We start from the raw sequence: 13,796 nt of genomic DNA, 5'->3' as shown, positions 1-13,796 counted from the left end.
TTCTGCAAGCATTTTTTAAATACTTCTAGTACATTTTTTTGCTTCTGTATTTTAACTTGAGGAACATTTTGAATGCAGTTCAGTACCGTTGCTTTTACTTCAAGAGTAGATTACAGTTTTTGATGTCTATCTAGAGACAACAGGCAGGTGGCCATATGAACAATGCTGTAATCATTCCTCCCGTTTACATTGGCCAATAAGAGATCCCTTGCTAATGTGCAACCAAGGTAAGTGATAGGGGACAAAATCCATAGTCCTTCTCTCTCAGCGAAAATATATTTAGAAGTTTATCTGATGTTTATTTGAGGTTTCAGCAGTTTGTGTTAGTCCAGTGAGCTGAGGTGGAACCAGTTGTTCTGCAAGTCACAAGTCTCAAATATTTGCACTTAACTCCTGAGTGAGGTTACAAGACAAGAGAGGCAAGTTCTGAGTCAAGTGCTCAGTAATGTAATCTAAGTTTCTCATGGTTCTCTCCTGAAACTTGATGACGTGGATGCTGTTGGATTGTTTCAGACAAAGTGGATCTATGGAAGTAAGTGTCTACTTGCAGGGAGTGAATAGTGTTAACGTTAGTTAATTCAAGAAATGACTATGTTGTAAATAACATACTCTTTTATCTTTGGTTAAGAGATAAGGTATCATGTAAGTCAAAAAGCTCAAGTCAGAGTGAAGTCACTCACTGGTGTTAAAGTCCAGGTTAAGTTCATTCATTCATCTTCTAACCGCTTCATCCTCTTGAGGGTCGCGGGGGGGCTGGAGCCTATCCCAGCTGACATCGGGCGAGAGGCAGGGTACACCCTGGACAGGTCGCCAGACTATCGCAGGGCTGACACCGAGAGACAAACAACCATTCACGCTCACATTCACATTCACACCTACGGACAATTTAGAGTTATCAATTAACCTAATCCCCAACCTGCATGTCTTTGGACTGTGGGAGGAAGCCGGAGTGCCCGGAGTGCACGCTGACACGGGGAGAACATGACACAGGGAGAACATGCAAACTCTGCACAGAAGGGCTCCCACGCCCGGGATCGAACCGGCAACCCTCTTGCTGTGAGGTGAGAGTGCTAACCACCACACCACCGTGCCGCCCCCAGGTTAAGCTGCAAGGTTTTTTTGTTTTTTGTCAAGTCAAGTCTAAAGTCATCAAATTTGTAGCTCGAGTCTGACTGAAGTCTAAGTCCTGTGACTTGAGTCTAGACCTCTGCAGTAAAATGGATATATTCCAGTCCTTTCAGTGCTTCTACAGGAGCTTAACAGGATGAGAGACCATCATAGATGTATTTCCTCTACATATTTCCCCTGAGAAGGGAAAATCACTTTGGTTCAACAGCTCATGAGACTGGAGTCACACACAGACATTTCTGTAGTATTAAGGTGACTCAAGACAAAAGGTTAGAAACCACAGCAGCTGAGTGCATTTCTAATCATGAACTTGGTCGGTCACAGTTCCTCTGTCTTTTCCTGCTGCCTTATTATTACCACTGTTCTCTGCAGAGGATTTAACAGCAGGCTATAATTACAGACCACAGGTGAATTGGTGGGGAGATGGGTGGCTGTGGTGGGGCCGTAGCGGTGAGGCCTGCTCATAAAAGACTGTACAAGATATTGTAATATGTCGTATTCTTGTTGTGATGTGGCGCCATCTCATGGTAGAAACCTAGTACAATGCAGAGGCCTGACAAAAATAAAATACTAAAGATCTTAACAGAAGGTGTTAATGAGGATGGGTATTTGGTATATTGCTTTGTTAGCACATTAGCGTCTTATCCTCCATTATCCCTGTCTCATTCACATAAAGTTGCTGCTCTAAGCAAAGCTCTGTGTTCAATATGCGCCAGATCTAGTGGAGTGTTGAAAGCTGACAACCAGATGTTGTCTGTCATAACAAAAAAGCCCAGGAAGCAGGCCCAGGTGGCTCTGAAAAGCACCAGATGGAGATTAAAGTCGTCAACCAAGAGCAGCGAACCAAAAATTATCCTTAATGGCAGTGACAACTTTTGGACCTGAATCAGTCAGAATGTCACCTGGATCACCATGAAGGGTAACAAGACCTGGAACCAGACTGCCAAAAATGTTCACACATGGATTCTTGAAGGCAGAAATCTGTTTTTGTTGTATAGTCTGACTTGTTAAGCCCTCAGTCTCCTCAGACAAAATAATCATTACTTTGGGAAGTTATGGGGACATTAGATAATAGCATGTCTTTGACATTATAGTATAGAATTAGGAGCAAAAATGACAAGGAAGCTATGTAATATTTGCTTTGTGTCTATATAATATTGTATTACAATGATAACTGCAATCCTGCCAGCGGAAACACCCTTTGTGTCTTGCAAGATAACAAATTACTTGTGTAGTCTTATGAAGATTTAACATGTTTAATGAAGTTTTCAGATTCAAATATGATTAGCTGTGTGTATATTTCTTGCAGGATGATATGGTACTGATGCTGTTATTGGTTACAGCCTTGTTAACAACTTTATTGAACAGTTTCTTCTCTGTGGGAGAACTGAGGACGTGTCAGTGGACCATCTGGAGAGTATTACAACAGAAAATTGCAGGATTGACCAATAGGATATGAACTGTCTTGGTTGTTTCTGGTCTCTCTCTCCCCCTTCTCTTTTGGTTTTTCTCCTTCATACCTCAAGTATACAAACTCCAGAAGGAGGGGGTGGGAGAGAGACAGACACAGAGACTGGAGGAGAGAGAGAGGGGAAGGGAGGGACCGTGGGTGAGGTTCACTTGGATCCAATTCCACTAGAGCAACAACTGTTTAAAGAAACAAGACAGAAAGTTCTGGAGCTCCAACAGGGTGAAACGCTTACTGAGCACAACAGGAGGAGAAAAGAATATTCAGCCGTTAAAGCACCGTTAAGGATTTCTTTCAACACGGCAAGACTGTTTTCAACTGCAACTGAAGCCACATGGATTGATCTCATTTTCTTGCTTTCAGTGTGGAAGACTGTTCAGAGGGTTGTTCTCTGCAGGAGTGCTTCAAAAATACAGGAAAAAGTCTCATTGTCATTGGCAAGGCATTGCAGAAGCAGAAAAAGTGAAGTTGTTGCAGCAGCAGTTTTAGTCTTGACCTGGTGACAGAAGTGCTAATGATGTTAGGCAGAGGGGTTCCTGTCCTTCTCCTGTCCCTCTATCTGACTGTGGGTTCAGTCCAGAGCCAGGGTTCCTCCCAGGATGCCTTTATAATCCAGTACCTGGAGAGGAGACTGTCTCAGATGGAGGTAGGTGCCTGCTTCACTTTCATTTAACATCAGCTACCTTTGAAATCGGAGCACTGTAACCTCAGGCTTGCAGCTGCTACTCACACATGACCTGACATGACTTTCAGCTTTTCTTGCTACGTTACAATCATCACACCTTAAAATGAGCAGAATAATGAGTTACATAATGAAAATATCACGTGTTATGTTTACACTGTGGTCAGATCATCTGGCTGACACACTTTTGGCATCCTCTCAGTTTCATAATGTCTTCCTGTTGTGGGCATCTAGTTGAGTCAACAGATCTCTAGAAAATATCAATGAATGTGCTATGCAGATCTGTAGAGATACAGTGTACTGAATGTCATGGTAAGGATTTTAATGTATTTCATTTCAGAGTGTTGTCTGGTACTAGTGTGAATATTGTGTCATTAACGCCAGCAGGGTTTAATGCTAAGACAAAGTGTAGCAGTAGCCAGTGGTAGAATGTCACTAAATACATTTACTCAAGTACTGTAAGTAAGTACACTTTTGAGGTACTTGTACTTTCCTTGAGTATTTCCATTCATGCAGCATGATACTTCTACATCACTACATTTTGGAGGTAAATGTTGTACTTTTTACTCGACTATATTTATTTTAAAGCTTTTATGTTATTAATACAAAATAAAAATCAACTAATATGAAAACTGACAGATTTTTACCCCAGCAGTATAAGTAATTAGAATTAGCTCCACCTTTACCAGCTAAACATTAACTTGATTTACAGATGAATGTGTCACAAATTAAAATTCAGTAATACTTTATAATACATATTACTAGTTCATACCCATTGAGTACAGCATACCATACCATGACTTAGTCAAGCCAAAAATTAGAAGAAAAAAAACCAAACCCATTCGGCCACAGGGGGAGCCACAGTGATCGGTTGCATTTTAGCCATTTTTAATCATTTTTCTGTTGTTATAGCGCCACCCAGTTGCCAATTACAGTTAAATTTCTCCAGTCACCTTGAGGCATCCTGTTCTACATATCTACCAAGTTTAGTAAAAATCCATATGGCGGTTAGGCCTAGATAAGAAATTAGCTCTCTAGCACCCCCATTTTGTTTGATTGGGTCAATAATGGAGGGGTCCCCTCAGATTATGTGTGGTCATATGCCTACAAAGTTGCGTGGTGATCGGTGAAACCCTTGAGATGTTATACACCTTTATGTGATGAGCCACGCCCTCCGCAATATTCATTGCCTTATAGAAGCTCAGTTTTAGTAAGTTTTCCAACTTTTGCCAAGAGGGAACTTTAGATATTGGGCCCTAGATTATGTTCACCCAGTTTCATGCAGATCGGTCAAACTTCCTAGGAAAAGATCGATTTTAAGTGTTTTTCAAAAAATTCAAAATGGCGGAAAATCTATATAACCAGAAGTTCTGAAGGGTTCGTACCTGTTCCTCATGAGGAGAGGCATCTCTGTGCAAAGTTTCATGTCTCTAGGACATACGGGGCATGAGATATGCCCATTCAAAGTTTGTAATTTCAATTGGTTGCTATAGCGCCCCCCTTTGGCCAATTGATGTAATATTGCTTCATTCGCATCCTCCCATGACCCTCTACCACTGTGCCAAATTTCACATGGATTGACCAAGTCAGTGAGGAGAAAAACATGGAACAGACACTAGGGATGGGCAAACGATCAAAATTCATTATTCGATCATCAAAAAAATTAATGATCAATTATCGATTAATTGATAAGCAAGTATTTCAAAAGAGAGAAAACAAAAGAGTGCAGTGCAGACTGTTGCCGCAAGAGAGCGCAGCTGCCCCAGTTTTGAGCAACCCCCCAGGCCAAAGAGGAAGAATGGCGCGCATGCGCAGTTCACCCCTGGGTGTTTACAACTGTTGGCAGCCAGAGTTACAGGCTTCAGTTTTCAGCAAAACCTCCGTCTTTCAATGGCGTAGTGTTTTCAGAGGCCTCAAGGGAAGCCGCCGAGGCTTTGGAGAGCGATGAGAGCCTCCGTCTGTTTCTGATTTTTTGCCTGGCAGATGTCCGGCGGGGGTCTCGTAGGCCCGTCGAGCCGCCATGCTCGCCGGGCGGAAGGGTCTCGTTGGCACGGCAACTCGCCGGGCGGGGGGGTCTCGTTGGCTCAGGCATTGTAGAGGAAACACTGCGACTATCGATCAAAATTATTTGTGATCGATCAAAAGCCTTAACAATCAATCATCGATAATCGAAAATTGATGCCCATCCCTAACAGACACACACACCCACAGACAGAGTTTTGTCATTATATAGTAAGATTTTGAAACGGGAAATGAGTGCTTTTTGTTTTTGTCACTTTTAAGTATATTTTGGTGCTCATACTCTTTTCTTTTACTACTTTTACTTGAGTAAAACGTCGAATTCAGTACTTTTACTTTTACACTGTGGTATTGCTACATTTACATAAGTAACAATATGTGACAACAAAAATGCTCAAACGTCAACATTTCGATGCAATATCAGCTCAGGCCCAACACACCAAACTGACATCAAAGAACTCATGGCGACAAGGCCAACTGTTCTGTCGCCTCACACATACATTCTACACAGGCGTGAAAGTAAATAACTTCCCAAACCAGCAGTACTCTGTATTCAAAAAGGCACAGCTTCAAGACGCTAATTAGCCAGTTAGCAATAACACAACCCAATGATGCAAGAGCAAATGATGTTTACCGTGCACTAGTGTACCATGACACAAACAGTTCCGACTCATTTCTGCTAAAGAGCTCAATGGCTAAAAAGATGTTACCTTATATAACATGTTTCAATCTCACGCTCTTTTGACTTCAGTTGTTTGTTTGCTTTCCTCACTCCTGCTTATTGTGAACTGAGCTGAGCTGAAGTGCTGATCAGAGTGATTTCACTCACAATCGGGCTCAGCCATTTCCAATGTCAATTGAACATGCTGAGTTGGCCAAGGGCCAACAAGGGCCAACTTTTGCCAGTGGTGCAGGACATACTAAGGCGACAGACGCTCACCAACAGCTTGACATTGACCAATGGAAGGCCCTCAGCTTGGTGTATCAGGGCCCTTAAGGTTAACATTAACAGCCTATTGAAATGAGCAAGGGTGCATTTTATTCCCAAGAATTCAACAACTGTAAGAGGAAGAATGTCAAAAGGCATCTGTCATTAATTGAATTCTGCATTCCTGACACTTTTTCTCTGTGTTCATGCCATCAGGAGCGTCTGAATCTATGTGAGCAAAAGACAGTGAGTGTCACCCAGAAGACCTATGACCTCTCCTCTGAAATCAGGGGTTATCTCTCCACTCTCAGTGTTCTGAGGTAGGCCTGTCGTGAAACGCGACTTCATCGTGCGACTTAATGAAGGAACTACTGTAGTTACTTAAGGTATGTGAGAACTGTGAGAATTAAACTGTTTTGCCCCATAGATCAGAGGTGAAGAGCCAGGTGGACAGTGTGGCTGTGCGTGTAGACCGGGTGGAGAGAGAGTTGGAATATCTTGAAAACAAGATTCCCAGCCAGACAGACATTGAGATGGAAGAGGCGCTGCTGGAACAACAGCTAAAGGCTGCTGAACTGGACCAGCTGAAGAAGAAAGCCACGATCAGAGTGGAGCATGGTAGGTACCGTGTGTGTGTGTGTGTGTGTGTGTGTGTGTGTGTGTGTGTGTGTGTGTATGTGTGTGTACACTTGGGTGGCGCAGGACAAAGATTACAGCATTTATCTGTTTAGTGGTTTAAAGGAAAAAGGAACAGATACAAAATGTCCTGTACACAACATTCATTGTGCTTCAGTTTATTCACAGTCTTCTTTCCAACATCCACAGACTGCAACACAACCCTGAATCAAATCAAGTCTGTCAAGATTGTGAAGAAGACAGGGGACACCTATGGTTCCTGGTTCAAGGACCCCTCTAAAGGATCAGCGAAGGTCTGTTCTTTTGAAAGAATTACATGTTTACAGTAATAATGGACTGATTACAATGGGGAGACATCTCTCTTTCTTGGCAGCAGACTGTGCTTATCTTGCTCTCAGTGTGGGGCTGCTGGTGGATGAATCTAGATTAATTGTACTTTTTTGGTCTAACTCACTCAGTGACATTGATCAACAAGGGAGAAATGTAAATATATGAATGTTGCACATTGCATGAATACCAGATATTAATATTATCATTTTATTTATAGCAAGAATAGGATGTCAAAGCTGAGTTAGTAATTACATTTTTTGGAAACCTTTCAGGTCTACCTGTTCAGTGGAATTCGTAACGACACCCTGCTGGAGTATGTTTCTCTGCACAGTTTCACGGAGAGGACCACCACACCACCAGTTAGGGTGGTGCAGCTGCCTTCCTCCTGGCAGGGGACAGGTCATGTGGTCTACAATGGATTCCTCTACTACCACAAGGCAGACACTCCCAACCAGATACTGAAGGTGTGTGACTGAAGTAAAGTTATCAATGTGTTTCTCATCAAGGTAGCTCATTGTTCCTACTAGATTTGTGAAATATAAAAGGGGTTGAAAAAAACATTTTGTTTATCTAGTGGTCATGTTAAAGGATCACATTGCTTGGCAACTGCTGATTGCATTTCAATGATCTGGGACTTTGTCGGTGCTGAAGTAAAACTGCAGTGCAGCTTTTGGCTGGAGATTAACTTAGGTTTATTTCATCTTGTTGCCCTATTTCCTGTTAACTGAGGTCAGTGAGCTAACAATGCCAAAAGAAACAACTTTGTTCCAGTAAAATGAGCTCAATTTTCTCAAAATATTTTAAGCGTTTGGGAGCAAATGTAATCGCTACAGAGAGTTTACTGAAGAGAAGTGTGTTTCAGAAAATACATTTCAGAAAAAAACAATTGCACTGCTAAAAGCAAATAAAGACCCATATCCACACAGCCTATAAATAGTGTCTTTAACAGCATTGTCTGAAATATCTGATAATCTATTGGATGGACTGCTATGAATTTTGTACACTTAGAGTTACCAGAGGATGATGCCTAGCCAGGGAACAAGATAAATCTGTGAGCTCATGTTTTATTTGCTCTGGCAGATAAATATGGTCCCTCTCGCGCACAAACAGATATCCAGCCAAGCAGACCCTGGTCGGTTCAGTCACAACTGTTTATCTGATACGGAGGTGGTTTAATATGATGATTTAATATGATGATTTACAATTTAAGGAGGCCCTGTGCTTTACGCAAAAAAAACCCAAAACATTAAGACATTATTTTTGGCTTGTGCACCTTGTGCTGGGGCAGCCTGGTCTCATAAAAATAAGTGAAATGACCATGACCTCTTATAACCGCATTACATAATGGTGGCACATAATGTGTTAAAATTACATGCCAGCACCAAGGATGCTATCGAAAAGTGAAGTAGGATCCTTTGTCTTTGTGTACACACAATTTCCTTGTTTCAATGTCACATAATGGCTGGTGGTTAATGTGACGCCCCCACAGACAGTATAAAGTGTGAGCACTGGGAGTAAGGTTGGGGGAGTTGATGGGTCAAACAAACATACTGTCTTTCCTAGGAGACGGCTGTTCATGTCTCATGTGAAACCAAAAGTCAGCATTGACTTATTATAACTATAACGTAACATATACTTTACATAGCACTACATTGCCTTACATTAAGTTACATTACATTATGTTATGTCTTGTTAAGTCATGTCACATCACATACTTACATCATATTATAATGTAATTACCTCCTGTAGATAACAAACATAGTTGCAGGATCCAGGAGAATTTGATCTAACATCACATCCAAGGATAATACCTCTTGAACATCAAAAGTTAACTAAGCAGAGAGGTTTCAAACTAACTTAAATTTGCAAATTGGTCTGGTGATGCCAGGCTAGGGTCCATGTCATTGGTTCGACAGCCCATTGGTTCGACATCCCATTAGTCCGACTGTCGGTGCTGAACGGCTCGCGGCGGGCGTATGGTGCGCCGCGACCGGCTTGAGGCGGAGCAGGCTCACGGCTTATGTGTTTGTCACTTTCTTTTTCATTTTAACCCACACCAGGATCTTTTCCTGACCCTAACCAAGTGGTTTTTGTGCCTAAACCTAACCAGACTTTAACCACAGGGCATCATGATGATTTCGGAACGGACTTCGGAACAATGAGTTTAATATGGTCGGAACAATGGGATGTCGAACCAATGGGCTGTCGAACTAATGGGCAGTTCCCGCCAGGCTAAAGGCATACTTATACCCTACAATCTAATAACATTCCCATCAGCCACAGCCATTTGGTTTGGTGCTATTTAGTAAATGTTAGCATGCTGACTTACATGTTAAATATCAATTAGCACTGTCATTATGTGCATGTTAGCATGTTGACATTAGCATAGCTAAAAGCAAAAGTGTGTATACAGACTCACAGATTCACTAGCATGGCTGTAGAGTCTGTACGTAGCAGAAGGGGAGGGACCACTTTTCAAACTGGAAATGGCAGCCGAGGACTGTGCGACAGTGAACGTTGCTGCATTCTACAAAAATACACGTGTTTTTGCACTAAGCAATACTATACTGTTGTCGGGTATAACCCAGCAGTATGTTTGTTAGGTTAATTTAGCAGTCTGTAATGATTTGGTACCGTGAATGATAACACGAATGCTAATGTTAATTTGCTAACTGGCTAATTTACGGTCGTCATTTCCAGTGAGTGCACAATGGCCATGTTTGGTTTGAGACAACACTAACCTGTCAAAATTTGCGCACTACGCCAATGAGTACATAGTGCACACAGTGCACTACATAGAAGTGTACTAAGGGAAGTATTAGATTTGAGACACGCCATTAGTCTTGTTTGTGCCGTCTAGCTGTGCATTTCTGAATTTGTCAACTGCCATCTGTTTCCATCACATAAAGGTAGACGTGTTGAATGGCACAGTGGTGGACAGTACACTGCTACCTGGAGCAGGTCGTCTACCAGTCTACAGTCTGAACCCTAACACCTTCCTGGACCTGGCTGTAGATGAACTCGGCCTCTGGGTCATCCATGCAGACCCTGAGTATGCAGGAAACCTGGTCATCACCAAACTGGACAAAGGTAGAGTACTACCCTGATGTATATAAATAGATATATGAGTACCATAGGGCGGCACAATGGTGTGGTGGTTAGCACTGTCATAGCAAGAGGGTTCCTGGTTCAATTCCTGGTTTGCATGTTCTCCCCGTGTCAGCATGGGTTTTCTCCAGGTACTCCGGCTTCCTCCCACAGTCCAAAGACATGCAGGTGGGGGATAGGTCAATTGGTGACTCTAAATTGTCCCTAGGTTTGAATGTGAGTGTGAATGGTTGTCTGTCTCTATGTGTCAGCCCTGCGATAGTCTGGCGACCTGTACAGGGTGTACCCTGCCTCTCGCCCAATGTCAGCTGGGATAGGCTCCAGCCCCCCGACGACCCTCAAGAGGATAAGCAGTTAGAAAATGGATGGATGGATGGATGGATGGATGGATGAGTACCATAGCCTGCTCTGTAATCAGCACTTTTTTTTGCTTCCTCACCATAGTAAGTTTGGCAGTAGAGTATACCTGGGATACACAATGCAGAAGCCGTGATGCTGAGGGAGCCTTCCTAATATGTGGAACTCTCTATGTGGTCTACAACACACGCTACGGAGGTCGCTCCACCATTCAGTGTCTCTACGACATCCATGACACCATCCACAGGTCAGACCAACAAAATACAGTATAGCCTAGATATTCACATAAACATGCACTCTTACATGAAACCATCCACTGGAAAACAGAAACAGGTAGACTGAAGACTGCATTCACATCATCATAGTTTCATAACTGAAGCAATGTCTTAATTTCATTCTACATTTTCCCTTTCCTGTGCTATTCATCTGCAGTGGTGAGAGTCCTGTAATATTCTTCCCAAAGCGCTACACCAGCCACAGCAGCATCAACTACCACCCCGGAGACAAACAGCTGTACACCTGGGACGACGGCTACCAGACAATATACAAAGTGGAGAGACACATAAATGACCCACTCACTGAAGAATGAAGATAATCTACAGTCCTCATCCTTTCAAAACTTGTGTTATCACTTCAAAAAATCTATGCAAAAAACATCGGACCATCAATGAAGGAAACTTATTGATGAGTAGCTTAAATTCTACTATTGTTCAGTATAGTGATCCTTTGCTGGCAGTTGATACTACCTTTGTAACTATTACTCGTTAGACATAAAGATCATGTCAAAGCAAAGGCATTTTATACATTTTTACAGGCTTTATACTTTGTATCACCACAATAAAGAACATTTAAAGTGTGTGTTGTACCTGAGTTCTGCCGGGGTTCGTGCTTAGCATATGGGATAGATACGGTGAAGTAGTTACTGGACTGTGTCATATGAGACAAGAGAGGGAAGGTAGTTTGGAAGCTTTAACAGTAGATCAGGCCTATTCCTTCTTACACACTTTATTATGATGCAGAGAGCAGTGATGATGAAGAAATTTGTCATCATCAGTGATAAAGCATAGCACACTGTGCTAAATGGGGTTTACTGCAAAGTGATGACGGAGCAGCATGACAGCACAGAATGCGTCTAATAGAGTCAGAGGCATGTGGAAGATAATCATACTAAAAACTTTATTTATATAGCACCTTTCACACAAGAAATGCATCACAAAATGCTTTACAATAAGGGCAGTATAAGTACTGTGAGTTTTACGTGAAAATAGACATAATGAACATAAAAAAGGATGCTTAATAACAGTTTAAAACATGGATTAACTGATTCAACAATTGTAATTTAAAATTGATGGTGATTATTAATCAAAATCTCATATAGTACTTCTTCTTGTGTCACCTTTTAGGCCTTCCAGCGTTGGGCATAGACTCACCAGCAGACACTGATTAACTGAAATGCATCTGATGTAGAGAATATATGGTCTCTTTTGTGTTTAAAGAGTAACTAAACCCCCAAACCACTTTTTTCTGTTCAAAAGCAATGTATATGGATATTTAGTAGTGTAGTTGATCAATTCAGGTCCAAATCTTAACATCTGAGTGTTTGAATTCTTCATATTGTGTTAAAAATATGCATAGTGACTGCCCTCTGCAGGCTGAAACCTGGCTATTGCATTTGAATTTTGCTGTTCTGGTGACAACTGCCATATATAGAGGCAGCTTTCATCACCAACCAAGCCCCAACTGACACACCTGTTATCCTTCTCTAATGGCTTGACAGTAGAAATCCACTCTTCCTCTTGTCTCTAACATAGCACATACAAAAGGGAACATGTAATAAAGAAAAGTATCAAGGTTAATGCTGGAAAAAAACATTTTGCCTATGGTGAAGAGTATGTTGGAGATAAGGAGAATTACATTAATCCTCTTAATAAAACAAAATAAAATAAATACTAGTAATAAAAAAGAGTTTAGTTTAAATTAGTTTTTAAAGTAAAAAAATAGTCAAAAAACTAATAGTAATAAAAAAGAGAAAAAATGGAATTAAAACAAACAAAACAAATTCTTTTGAGTAATAAAGTAGTGAATAAAATAGTAGTTATAAAGAAGAAATTTAAAACAAAACAAAAAATGTGTAAAAAAATGAGATTAAAAAAATAGTAGATATAAAAAAAATATTAAATCTAAATGTTAAATCTAAATGTTAAACATTTAATCTAAATATTAAATTTTATATCTAAACTTGCTGGGTAACACTAATTATTGAGCTAATATGCAAATTCACTCTGAAGATCAGCAGAAGTACCAAAGTAAAAGCTTGATGAAGCAAGGACATTTAGATTGAAGTTTGACATAGTTGTATTATAGTAGGCTATTTAATGTCATTTTACAAGAAAGGTCAATGTGACAAAATTTACAAAGGTTGCTGTAAAGCTGGTAAACAAAGTGACTAAAAAAAGTCACACCACTTTTATTTAAAAGTTTGGAGCTAAATGTGAGGAAATGTTGCTGTTCGTTTTAGCGTGTGCCATTTTACAAAGGTGTGCATACTCCAAGCAAAGCCATACAGGGTACCTGGTGCTTTTCAGGGGGCCCAACAGCCTCCATATACCGTCCATGTAGGCTACTGTATATGATCTCTCAGTCGCTCACGCACACACACACACGTGCGTCAGTAAAAGTCATGGCAACAGAACGGCTCTACTGAGAGTATATAAAGGCTGCAGACCTTTCAAACTCCCCTTTTGCACTTGGACTTACCACGAGTTGAACTGCAAAACCTTCTGCTGGAAAGTTGTAAACAACCCTTAGAGAACAAACACTTGGATCACTGAGCTGAAGAAAAACCTAACGAGGTCAACTTCAACTCCATCAAACCTGCTGACAACATGGCGTCCGGACCCCCCGCGGTGGAGCCCCTGCTGACCAGAGCCTGGCGGTGGATGACTTCCTTTGCCGGTAAGACCTCTTTTATTAATATCATGTCAATTTAGACCTGTTATTTATGTTCGTAAAAAGAGAATTTCAGCTAAATGGTTAATTGTTGAATGTAAAGATAATCAGTTATGTTAGTCGACCTGCTGGAAACAGTGAAACTCGACTTTCTCTCAGTGTAAAATAATGATTATATGTTGAGCATGCGC

At 41.2% G+C, this 13,796-nt stretch overlaps 1 protein-coding gene across 1 annotated transcript; it reads left to right on the top strand.

Annotated features, from left to right (window-relative positions):
- Positions 1-2,741: 2,741 nt before the first annotated feature.
- On the top strand, positions 2,742-11,510 carry olfml1 (olfactomedin-like 1). The gene is made up of 8 exons (XM_033634633.2): positions 2,742-3,242; positions 6,442-6,545; positions 6,653-6,843; positions 7,051-7,154; positions 7,464-7,655; positions 10,101-10,281; positions 10,744-10,903; positions 11,089-11,510. Exons 1-8 carry the CDS (start codon positions 3,111-3,113, stop codon positions 11,243-11,245), a joined length of 1,221 nt encoding a protein of 406 aa, XP_033490524.1. The 5' UTR covers positions 2,742-3,110; the 3' UTR covers positions 11,246-11,510.
- Positions 11,511-13,796: the final 2,286 nt, after the last annotated feature.

Source organism: Epinephelus lanceolatus, chromosome 5, assembly GCF_041903045.1.
Source record: "Epinephelus lanceolatus isolate andai-2023 chromosome 5, ASM4190304v1, whole genome shotgun sequence".
In the NCBI taxonomy this organism is placed as follows: domain Eukaryota; kingdom Metazoa; phylum Chordata; class Actinopteri; order Perciformes; family Serranidae; genus Epinephelus; species Epinephelus lanceolatus.
This window is presented reverse-complemented; position numbering and strand designations above follow the sequence as displayed.